The sequence below is a fragment of the Leuciscus leuciscus genome, assembly GCF_965113295.1.
Source record: "Leuciscus leuciscus genome assembly, chromosome: 13".
Lineage (NCBI taxonomy): Eukaryota > Metazoa > Chordata > Actinopteri > Cypriniformes > Leuciscidae > Leuciscus > Leuciscus leuciscus.
The window spans coordinates 39793702-39806991 of NC_138737.1; the positions used below are offsets into that span (position 1 = coordinate 39793702).

The 13290-nt window shown below is 35.8% G+C and overlaps 1 protein-coding gene across 2 annotated transcripts in view; it reads right to left on the reverse strand.

Moving 5' to 3' along the window:
* Positions 1 to 13290, reverse strand: part of adgrd2 (adhesion G protein-coupled receptor D2) — a 30210-nt gene that overhangs the window by 3998 nt on the left and 12922 nt on the right. For both annotated transcript variants that reach the window (XM_082188691.1, XM_082188692.1), the window contains exons 12-24: positions 12455 to 12560; positions 11154 to 11206; positions 10927 to 11050; positions 9673 to 9776; positions 9459 to 9561; positions 7136 to 7289; positions 6840 to 6973; positions 4979 to 5094; positions 4360 to 4480; positions 939 to 980; positions 800 to 853; positions 575 to 716; positions 427 to 485 (exon numbers count right to left, since the gene is read on the reverse strand). In XM_082188691.1, coding sequence (XP_082044817.1) covers positions 427 to 485; positions 575 to 716; positions 800 to 853; positions 939 to 980; positions 4360 to 4480; positions 4979 to 5094; positions 6840 to 6973; positions 7136 to 7289; positions 9459 to 9561; positions 9673 to 9776; positions 10927 to 11050; positions 11154 to 11206; positions 12455 to 12560 — 1312 coding nt within the window. The remainder of the gene's footprint in view (positions 1 to 426; positions 486 to 574; positions 717 to 799; positions 854 to 938; positions 981 to 4359; positions 4481 to 4978; positions 5095 to 6839; positions 6974 to 7135; positions 7290 to 9458; positions 9562 to 9672; positions 9777 to 10926; positions 11051 to 11153; positions 11207 to 12454; positions 12561 to 13290) is intronic.

A 13290-nucleotide genomic window follows, 5' to 3' on the forward strand; every position in this document is an offset into this window, starting at 1 on the left:
ATAATTTTTTGTGACGATATAAACAATCACACAGTCGAGGTTTGCTATGTCACATGTATTGCTTTACGTGAGTGTGTATGTAGAGTATGCAGGTAAAGCACTTAATATACAGCGATAATACAGATTACATTTTTTGACATTATAACAATAAAGCTGTTGAAAATTGTCTCTATACTGTAGAACTTAACGTGAGAGTGTACTGTATGTATACGGGTGAGGGTTGATACAGTAATTTGTTGATTCATTCAAGTTATTAATTCATTATCTGGTGATAATGAGAATTTTGAAATATGTGAGTTTATGTAATTTTTTTTTACAATTTGGTGTGGTGACAAGCCAATGTACATCACTGACACGGTTGAGTGAAATCAATGAAAAACAAAAAGCCATTACTGCTTGGATATTACGTGTGGTTTTGCAGCTTACCTGACATTTGTGGGCTGGTTTTAATGGGAAATTTCCAATGTTGTCCTCTTTAAAACGTTCTAGAGGAAATGACAGATGTTATATGCAAGTAAACAGGCTTTGGAAAGAATTTCACGACTAAAAGTGACAGTAAAGCGCTCTCACACACCGTTCCTGAAGATAAGCGGGTTGGCGCTCATGGGAGTCGAGCTCTCGCTGCTCTCAGGGCTGGAAAGAGTCGGCAGACTGTGTACCCATGATGCACTGGGAGACTTCTGCGAGGGCAAGAAGCCGATTGGCTGAGAGCAGTTCTGCAAGAGGAAATGACATCAAAAGTGAGTTCGATAACCGAGAAACGGATCATATGTAAATCAGCAAAAATGATCAGTCTTACTGTAAACGACAAGGCTTTTCGCTTGTCCTGAATTCTTCTTATAGCGTTCCGCACCTGCGTCATCATAAAGCATTCAGATACAGTATTATACTGCAATCATACTACTGAAACATGAGAGATGTTAATGCAGAAGTCATACCTCACTGTTGTAAACCGCATACACCAGAAATATGTACAGGCCCTGCAATATGAAGAGAGTCAACGCTGCTCGATTACGGCAACAATCATAAATATAATTATTGAGATCACAATTAATCTATTAAACATGGCTAGAAACATCATGCATTTATTGAACTATTAAATTCAACAGTGGATATCCTTAACTTTCACCATTTGTAAATGTGTTTAACTATAATGAAAATAATGTCATAATGCATAAAATCTTAATGCAACCTATAATACTGTGAAATCTAAGTGCTATATGCAAAATGATTCGTTTATCCTTTTGATTTTGGGGTATAATATGACGTGGATATTATAACAGGGTTTTGTGAGATTCAGTCAATTACTTTAGGATTAAGCAAGAGAAAACAAAGTGTTTGACTATAATTTTACTATAATAAACAGTAAATTACTTTGTTTTATGAATCCAAAATGTGTCTGAAAATCAAATCAAAATCTGTCGTGAAGTGACGTCTGTTTTTCTTTTATAGATTTATACTGTATTTTTCAGTTACACATACACACACATTTTGTTTTTCCTAATTTTTCATATACTATATGGTACATTTTGTTATTTTGACTTGTTTGTGCTTGAATTATCACTAGTAGTTCTCAGTGTATGACAAGTTTTGGTATTAGCAAAATACTTTCTTACTTGCCAATCAATTCATATTAAGTGATATGCATAATCTTCCTTATTAACTACTATTTGCTACTTGACCGTTCATAACTCATAGTGATGTCAGAGCTGTAACCTATGTAAGCTCTGTGTGTCTAGTACATTATTTTGAGCATGCTATGAATCATTAGTTAAGCATTAGTAAATAGTTAATTCATCATTTATAAAACATTGTAGATTTATAAAGCAACATTAACAGACATTAGTAAGCAGTTTATAAATACAACAATAAATGCTTTACTCTTGATGTATAAGCATATCTCTAATGTAAGTTTATACGCTATTAATGATCCATTTATCATTTCTAAAATAAAGTATTACATTATTTACAAACCAGTTATTTAGGAGTTGTCAGTGGTTCATTAGATCATTTAGTAAGTGAAATTAAACTACTTAAATGTACATTTATACATATTTATACACATGAGTAATAGTTACTCAGTGTGTTAATAAATGCTTTATTAACACGTATTCATAATTAATTCAGGAAGTTATAAAACATTTAGTAGTTGTCAGATAACTATTTTTGTGAGCTCATCTAAAGTAAGCATTATTTATGCCTCGTAAAGCTTTTACAAAGGAGATTTAAAGGCTCAGTTATCTTCTAAACAGAAAAAGGAAATTAATCATATTAATGTTGGGACAATGCTTTATAAATGATGAATTAACTATTTACTAATGCTTAACTAATGACTCCTAGCATGCAGTTATTATGAAGCGTTACCAAATTTGCAAAATAGTTAAACATTCATCGATAAGTACTTTTTACTTTCAATGCTCAAGTACATAAAAAATTTGACTTAAGTCATATTTTATTAGAGCATCCATACTTTTACACAAGTATTGTTTACTTCATCCTCCACGGTCTAATCTTAGTAGTTTAGCTGATAGCATACAATCAGCCATATATACTGTATATATATATATATATATATATATTAGTGCTGGGCAACGATTAATCGCATCCAAAATAAAAGTTTGTGTTTACATAATACATGTCTGTATACTGTGTATAATTATTTTGTATATATAAATACACACATATGCATGTATATATTTAAGAAATATTTGCATATACTGTATATATACTGTACATATATATATATCTCAGATAGCAGGATCTGTCCGTGCACTTCCTCGATCTTTGTTCTCGCTGTTCTCACAGACGTCTGCTACATAAACACTCATGATAGATCTGCACGGCTAATTATATCAGAAGAGTTTCCTGCTCATGTGTCTCGTCCTCTCTGTGCGTCTCCCCCGTTCTCTCTATCGCTCTTCTGCCGCTTTTATCTTTTTCCCAGACGCACACAGTAAATCTACATTAACAAGCTCTGGGAGGGAATTCAGCCCTCGTTCATTATAGACATGGGAGGAAGAAAGAGACAGAAAGAGCAAGAAAGCTACATGAAGCTGAAAGAGAGGAAGTTCATTTCAAATGTGTTGATGGATTTGAGCCTGATTAAGAGGAAGGCAAACACATCTGAACTCTCTCTCTCTCTCTCTCTCTCTGTCTTTAATAACATGCATGAGTTAAGCTACTTGATTATGGCAAATTATTGGCATTAACAATTATTGGCAACACTTTACAATAAGGTCCCATTTGCTAACATTAGTAAACATTAAATAACACAGAACAGTTTTTATTAAAGTCCCCCTGTAGTGAACAACTTCATCACTTAAAACTCATCTTTGATCACCAAATTAACATTTTTTTTAAAAAGCCTTAAAATATCTTGAATGTAACTCGACACCCTTGCCTCATTTAGTATGCGCGGTTCTATGAATATGCAAATAAGCCCCGCCTCCACTCACTCACTCAGCTCAGAGATCCACTGGTTGACGATCACACGTTGATCTGATTGGTTACAAGGTAGTTTGTGACGTCAGAAACACCAGCGATTTCAAAGCGTGTTTTTGAGACTGTCTTTGGTTCACTGCAGTTTTAAGGAGAAAATACTCAGCAATGCTGTCGACTTATGAATTTACACATGGTTTGTCTTAAAGCATATTAAAAACACCACATAGACACATAAACAACAATAAAAAAAGGATTTTCACAAACGAGTGGATCTCTGAGCTGGTGTGAGTGAGTGGAGGCGGGGCTAATTTGCATATTCATAGAACCGCGTATACTAAATGAGGCGAGGGTGTCGAGTTACATTCAAACTATTTTTAATGTAGAAAAATTCAAGGAAAAAATTCAAGGAAAAAATTCAAGGAAAAAACGTTTAAATATGTCATTTTGGTGATCAAAGATGAGTTTTATGGGATACAATTATTGACTAACAGGTGGACTTTGGGTGGAAGTTTGTGTAATAAATTCTATGTCAAACCAAAAAAATCTATGCTTTTCCCATTTAACACAATAATGGTTTTGAATATTTTTTTTGGGTGGTAATTTCTCAGCCAAAATGAATGTGTGATTAATTCAATTGATCAATTTTGGCTGAGAAATCATCATATGAACAATATAAACAAACATACATTACAAGCACATTACTGTAAAGGAAAGGGTTTTTAAAAACAAGACATGCGGTCGAATGCGGCAAAGTAATCGTATTATCTTGATTATTTAGTTTTTTAGAATCACTGGAAGCCAAAATCACAACTGAAAATAAAATCTGATGAATCGGCCAGTTGAGTGAATAATTCAATGACTCACTCATAAAGACATTTGACATTTGTTTCCCGAATGAAAAGCATTGAGTGTTGTTACCTGAAAAGCATTGAGCGTGATGAACAGATAGGCCACGACATCAGACAGGTGTACCAGCACGCCACACAGCCAGGTCAGGCCTAAAACTGGTAACAAGATCAACACCGGCCGCGTCGCTGCCCTGCATGTGCGCACACACACACACGCACACACACACACACACACACACACACACACACACACACACACACACACACACACACACACACACACACACACACACACACACACACACACACACACACACACACACACACACACACACACACACACACACAACATCACATCTTCATATTACTGAATGCATTGGCTAGGCTGCACAGTTTTACACTCTCCTTCAAGGACACCTATAACTAGCTGATTATACAGACACTTTTCATTCATTTCCACTATTTGAGCGTAGGAAATATCTATAAAACAGGTGTCTGTTGATATTTGCATGGTATCTCTTCAAGTCCAGGTGGCTGATAGAAACAGAAGAGATACTGGTGGGCAGATGCTTCCTCTGTTATGAGCTAAACAAGATAAGAGGAAAGCTAGAAATGACTGGCGGATCCGTACTGCACTCTCTCTCTCTCTCTTTCTCTCTGAAGGAAGTTGAAAAGTGAAAAGCAATCACCAGGTAAGATCCAGCGTGTGAAGTTTCGAATCAGAACTGGGCGTCAGCATTTTGGCTCTGCGACGGGCACTGGCCACTGTAACCATGACAACACGAAAAAGCACCACGGCGTTGACCTGAGAACAGAGAAATAACTAGTACAATGAAGACTATCTTTCAACTTTAAAGGGATAGTTCACCCAAAAATGAAAATTAGCCCATGATTTACTCACCCTGAAGTCATCCTAGGTGTATATGACATTCTTCTTTCAGACGAATACCACCGGAGTTATATAAAAAATTTGCCTGGCTCTTCCAAGCTTTATAATGGCATTGAATGGCTGTTTCTGTTTTGAAGTCCATAAAAGTGCATCTATCCACCAGTGCATCTATCCACATCTAGAGGCACTTTTATGATGGACAGATGCACTTTTATGATGGATAGATGTAATTTTATGATGGATAGAGGCACTTTTATGATGGACAGATGCACTTTTATGATGGACAGATGCACTTTTATGATGGACAGATGCACTTTTATGATGGATAGATGCACTTTTATGATGGACAGATGCACTTTTATGATGGACAGATGCACTTTTATGATGGATAGATGCACTTTTATGATGGATAGATGTAATTTTATGATGGATAGATGCACTTTTATGATGGATAGATGCATTTGTATGATGGATAGATGCACTTTTATGATGGATAGATGCACTTTTATGATGGATAGATGCACTTTTATGATGGATAGATGTAATTTTATGATGGATAGATGCATTTGTATGATGGACAGATGCACTTATGATGGATAGACGCACTTTTATGATGGACAGATGCACTTTTATGATGGACAGATGCACTTTTATGATGGATAGATGCACTTTTATGATGGATAGATGCACTTTTATGATGGACAGATGCACTTTTATGATGGACAGATGCACTTTTATGATGGATAGATGTAATTTTATGATGGATGGAGGCACTTTTATGATGGACAGATGCACTTTTATGATGGATAGATGTAATTTTATGATGGATAGATGCACTTTTATGATGGACAGATGCACTTTTGTGATGGATAGATGTAATTTTATGATGGATAGATGCACTTTTATGATGGATAGATGCACTTTTATGATGGATAGATGTAATTTTATGATGGATAGATGCATTTGTATGATGGACAGATGCACTTTTATGATGGATAGACGCACTTTTATGATGGATAGATGTACTTTTATGATGGATAGATGCACTTTTATGATGGATAGATGCACGTTTATGATGGATAGATGCACGTTTATGATGGATAGATGCACGTTTATGATGGATAGATGCACTTCAAAACAGAAACAGCAATTCACTGCCATTATAAAGCTTAGAAGAGCCAGGACATTTTTTAATATAACTCTGATTGTATTCGTCTGAAAGAATAATAGTAATAGTAATAGAGTAATAGTAGTGAAGATTTGTGACAACAACTGTCATATTATTAGTTGTCTAAGAACCTTTTCCACCCTCAATCTGTCGTTGTTGTTGTTTTTTTGCTTCTGTGCCTTTAAGAAGCTTGCATGCATTTGCAAAGCCTGTGCTACATGGGACAGTGTCACAAACAAGTGTCTTAAAGCATATTAAAACTGTTATGGATTTTCACCACAGGGGGACTTTAAAAAAAATGAAACCTGCACGGATGAATTGTTCACAATAAAATATATAACATGCATTTCAAAAACAGACAAGGTGAATTTTAATTGCATGCTGACTTTAAAACTATCAGCTCTGCATTGCATGTGCTCACACACTCAAAAGCAGATAAGAGCTTCACTTCATCTGAGGCACACACTCTCACTCGGAGGAACTGCACACTTACGGCCAAAACAAAGAGCACAGGCCCTGCAAAAGCCCAAATCACATTGGACTGAAGGTTCAGCCAGCAGTATTGCTGAGCTCTGTACTGGTCCAAAGTGGCCACCAAGGTTACAGCGACTATAACAACCGGCAGCCCTGAGGAAGACAGAGCAAATAAACACACAATGCATGAGAGGAAGGTTAATCAAACAGTAGATGAACACACACACACACACACACACACACACACACACACACACACACACACACACACACACACACACACACACACAGACGGACGGTTCTCTCAGTTCTCACCCCAGCCCAGCACATAGTAGAGCTTCATCCTCCTCTCCTCACTGATGTTCACAGACACCACTTTACTCCAGAGAAGCAAACCCTCCACCAGCATCCAGCAGAAAGAGGAGAGGAAGAACAGATGGAGGAGAGCCGACACCAACCAACAGGCCTCCTGCGCCACAGAAACACACACATATGAATGATGCCAAAAAAACATGTCCATACCGCGTTCATCACAAATATAAATAGGTACACTACCATTTAAAAGATCGGTGTTGGTGAATTTTTTTAATGTTTTTTAAAATAAAGAAGTCTGCGTTTATATGATCAAAATACAGTAAAATCAGTAATATTGTGAAATATGATTACAATTCAAAACAGCTGTTTTCTATGTGAATATGTTGTGAAATGTAATTTATTCCAGTGATCAAAGCTGAATTTTCAGAATCATTACTCCAGTCTTCAGTGTCACATGATCCTTCAGAAATCATTGGCTGATTTAAACATTTCTGATTAATATCAATGAAAACTGTGATACAATTTTGTTCTTTGATGAATAGAAAGTTCAAAAGAACAGAATTTATTTGAAATAGAAATCCTTTGTGACACTTTTATACACGATCAAAATACAATCCCTTTTGATCAATTTAAAGCATTCTTGCAGAATACAAGTATTAATCTCTTAAAGGGGTCATATAATGGTACATGCACTTTTACAAGTTGATTGTACTGAAATGTGTGTTGGCAGTGCCTGTACACAACCATCATAAAATGATAAAAATCCATCCAGTGTTTTTTTTTTAATCTTCTTATATGTTCCTCCTGTCTCAAATCAAGCTGTTCGATATTGTGACGTCACAATATCGACGCCCCTCCCACGATGGGTGATTGACAGCAGCGTTTCAAACACAGACCCGCCCTCGCTCGTGAGCGAGCTGTCAATCATAGCCTGCGCCGACGCGCGTTCATTGTTGATAGCTGAAGCACTGAGTAGAATGGCGTCTAAGCGAGTGTGGTGTTCTGTTCTTGGGTGTAATAAGGAACACAGTCATGTTGATGATGTTTCTAAATCCGTACAGCTGAAGACGCAGTGGCTGAGTTTGTTTTCGAAGGGAATATTCCCCACGATCAACATCAATGCTTTCATGTTTGCGCAAATCATTTCACCAGACTGCTTTACACACGAGGGTCAGTGTAAAGCTGGTTTTGCTAAGAAGCTGCTCCAGAAAAAAGGATCAGTACCAACTATTCGTGTTCCTGCTGCACCTCCAGAAGAACAAGTGAGTGTAATGTTTTATTGACCTTTATATTAATCTTTATATTAATCTTTGCAAATAGCTTGCACGCTTCATGACGAATGCGGCTGTTTACACTCAGGGTACATTACGGCATGTTTTCTATGTACGACGTTCTCAATATAATTCATAATCCCACGTTTATAATGAACAACGCGTTATGGTTTTTGTATTATTATTTTAAACGGTGTCCGCACAGAACAGAGGGGCGGGGTCAGCAAAGCTCATTATCATTTAAAGACACATGCACTTAAACGGCGTGCTGAAAACCGAGCTGTTTTTGACCAGGTAAAATGAGTGTTCTCTTACAATACTAATTGTTAATTTTTAATTTTTAATTAAAGTATATTACAAACTTTTAATTTAGACCCTAAAGAATCATATTAGCTTGTACAAAAATGGCATTATATGACCCCTTTAACAGAAAAAATTACATAAAATCTTACTAACGGCAGAGTTTGGATTGGTCATTTATGTATGTAATTTATAACTACAGAAACCCCTGTCTTCATTTCACAGCTGTTTCGCTCCTTTTTATCAACACCTTCAGATATTTATGAAAACATTTAAAAATCGGGCAATATCAAAGTCTGCATCCCTCAGGTCCTCTTTCCATATTTTACCTGCTGTTAGTTCAGCAAACTCACATGCAATTTTATTGTTCATGGTTTTCTTTATAAAAACAGAACCCTAACCCTAACCCATGTCAGACTAAGTGATCATTGAACTTCATGATGATAAAAACACATTCATGATAAAAAAAAAAATCTTTGGGATTGTAAGATAATTTCAAGCAGGTAAAAAACACAATGTTGCATTTCATATATTTGATATTTACCAACACTATAAAATCTCAGCCTGATTTTCTGTCTGATGGTAGCGACAATTCAATAAGATCAGTAAAAAAATAAAATAAAAAAAAAGTATGATAAATATTGGACACATCTTGTTTTTGTATCTGATGGTGTTGGTCAGAAAAGTTCTGTGGGCTGTTTGGTTGAGCATGAAGTGTTGTGATATAGATATATCAGATAGAGAAGGCAGACCTGGTTTCCCGCAGCCCAGTCGCTGAAGATCAGAAGAAACTGAGCGACAGTCAGAGCCACGATCAGGTTCTTGTGCACCGTAGTCCGATCTGACTTGGGAACGCTAGAGGGAGACAGAGAGCAACAAATAATCCCATCTGTGAGACGCTGCACGTGACACATGATTATTTTTGTGTGCAATCATCATATAATTGAACATCTATAAAAAACTCACCCAACAGCCACAAAGAGAATGAGTGTGAAGAGGAGACCACAGAGAGACACACCAGAGCCAATCAAACTGAGGATCTGCAGAGCCGTCTCGTGTTCAACACTTCTCTACAACACACACACACACACACACACATGCTGAAAAAAGCTGGAAAAAAAAGATCACGCTTTTGTCAAAAACGACATCCAGATGGGATTCAGAACGATGATCAGAACACAGATGCAGCAGATCGAGTCCATCAACACCTCAAAGCTTCACAGTCCTAAAGCTCGTCCTGGGTCGAACTTTCATTCAGTAACATTAGGCAGTTTTGATTTATATGCCGTTTAATGTTTGCGTTATTTTACATGTGCATATGATTACATATGAGATCGCTTGTTTCTGCTTCTTTGCATGTGTTTTGATCTGGAGATTCTGTACTCTTTCAGAACATGTGTAATAGCGCCCCCTAGCGGATAACAGCGAAAACACCGAAAATTCTGTTTTTGGCAGGGAAAGAGTTAAGTGCTGTAAGCTTTTTATTTATTTTTATAAATTACTCCTAAAACTATTACACATAATTACACAGTGTATATGAGGTATTAACATTTATTATGAAATGAAGGAATATCTGAATTTTTTTTCTAGTTTCACTATATTAATTTAACTATTTATGATTTCACTTTATATTATTGGCTCTTTTAATAATAATAATAATTGTATTTTATATATGCACCTTTAAATGCAGCTTCTCAAAGATAAACAATACATAAAACAAATAATTAAAATAATAAAAAACAAAAATCAGTAAGCTTGCGCTAGTCTAACAAAATACGTCTTAAGTTGAGTTTTAAAAATCCCAAAAGTCTGAGCTTAATTTAACACTTTCTTTTTCTCTGCAAATACTTAAGGCTTTTTTTTTTTTTTTTTTAAGCAAAGTAATTCATTCTTGGTCAAATTTGTGGAATAAAAGATACATAAAAAGATAATTGCTGCTTTTTATTTCACAATTCTGACTTTTTCCTCAGAATTGCAAGTTTATAACTCTCAATTGCACATTTATATATATAAATTCTGAGAAATACAGTGAGAATTGTGGGATATAAACTCGTAACTGTGGGGGAAAAATGTCACAATTATGAGTTTATATTTTGCAGTTCTGACTTTTTTCTCAGAACTGTGAGATATGAACATGCCATTTTCTTCCTCGGTGGAAATGAGTGTCTAGTCCATTTACCGATCTGAAAGATTCATTGATCACTGATGAAACCTCCTCACCTGAACCTCGTAGATCTGTAACAGCAAGGCGAAGTTGGTAGTGTGGTTACAGTAACAAGAAGTGAAATTATTCTGGGTGGAAATAACAGCACAGCCTTTAGTTGACCAGCCTCCCCTCTCTAACCTGAGGGGTCGAGACACAAGAACAAGATCGCAGACGTTATTAAGAAGAACATCAGGCAAGAATTAAACAATATGATAAATGTAAGTAAATGAAAAGCACTTACATCAGGTCAAAATCCCAAAATGCACAGATAGGGATCAATTTCAATGTACTGTTCTAAAGAGTGAAAAAGACACACACACACACACACACACACACACACACACACACACACACACACACACACACACACACACACACACACACACACACACACACACACACACACACACACACACACACACACACACACGCAAAAGAGACTTCTTTCAAAAACATTTAAAAAATCAGTGACACCTCATTGTCCCTGTTATGTCACATGTACTGTATTATGTATTGAGGTAATAACTATAAATTGTGCATAATTACATGCAACTAACCCTAAACCAAACCTAGTAGTAAGTACATATACTTCAGTACTTAAATCTATACAGTAATTACACTGTAACAATAAACCCAAACTTTTGACTGGTAGTTTCTCACACAAGGCTATTGGGTGATCTTGAGCACTGTTACGGTCCCTTTGTTTTATCTACATATTGTATGTAAAAGAGATGCTTTAACATTCAGCAAAATTTCCTGTTCCTATAACTCTGAAAGTCTGTAATAACATAATTTTTAAAAGCCATTACAAATATTTAGACCCATTATAACAATCTCTTCATGACTGTAGACAAAGCCAATTTCAGAAATTAGTTCATAGTTTCTGAAAATATGCTAACAAACTAAAACTATGGAAGAAAAATAATGGCAAATGTGAATTTGAAACAAAAAAGCTTGTTGAAAATATGCATTTCATTAAACATAAACACAGCTTTTGTGTCTCATGCTTTCTGCATATATTCTGGCCCTGATAATCATCAAACACACTTTTCTGTAAATCTGTTTTTGTGAATGAATTGAATGAACTGTTGCTCTGGTCTCCTGGTGAGCTCGACTAACAGCTGATGGAGATTATTAATCGTTCATCTACTGATATTCCTGCAGTTCCCGGATCTGAAATGTTGAATTTTCTGTTGAATTTGAACCACTGAATTTGTGCGAGCGAAATAAATGGACTGAATATTGCCTGTCAAATATTATGGGTTGTATTCTTAATCTGAAAGGTAAATTATGGATTATTGCATTTTTAATGATGAAAATGTGTGTAAAATATTTTGAATTGAAATTTTCACAGCATGAATATACTTATGTTAAAATAAAATTATTTTATAAAAAAAAAAATATATATATATGTTGGATTTCAGCCTATAAAAATGCAATGCATTTTTTTTTCAATTAGTGCAATTCAACAAAACATTTAGTTTCAAAAACATTTGCCATTATTTTTCTTCCACACAAACGGACGCCTGTTATTCCCCATACCTGAACCCTGTGCTGGAGTGTGAAGTGTATGGCCACGCTGACCGGCTGTCCGTCTGCCAGCACTGAGCTGGAGATGACCGATGAGCCCAAGACGGTTCCCATATACCTGAGATACACAACCACACACATCATCATCAGCCGTCTGACCAAACATGCATGAGGGAATCACACTGATACAGGAAGGAACAAGTAATTCTCTTTATATTTACTGTATGTCTGACCCACATGCAATTTGAGTGAAAAGCTTGAAGCAATTTAAGTTTGAAGTATGGACCCTTTTCACATCAGAAGAAACTTCTAAAGACATGAACAGAAACTACAACAAATATCATTTTTACCTTCTCATCTGCCCCAACAGCAAAAGAAAAATCCATGATTGTGTTTTTGTGACTTTCCAAAATAAGGAAAAAGGGAACACTTTATTTCAATGGTCAACTTTAGACATTCTACTAACTATAAGGAACTTGTCAAATACATGTTAACTAACTCTCATTATAGTATTAGTAGATTGTCTGCTTTATATCTGCTTTATTTTGATGCTCCTCAACAGATATTCTACTGACTATAAGCAACGTTGCATGTACATGTCAACTTATTCTCCTAACCTGAACACTAACAGTCTATTAATACTTTAATAGGAGTTAGCTGACATGTAGTTGCAAAGTTACATATAGAATGCCTAAAGTGGATCATCAAAATAAAGTGTAACTAGGAAAAAAATATTGAGAGATTAATTATGTTGTTCAGAAGAGAGAAAGATGTAAAATTAGCCGTCACTCCCTCAGCCGTTGTATTAGAGACACTCACACAGCAGCGTTAACTAGTTTTCTTTCATT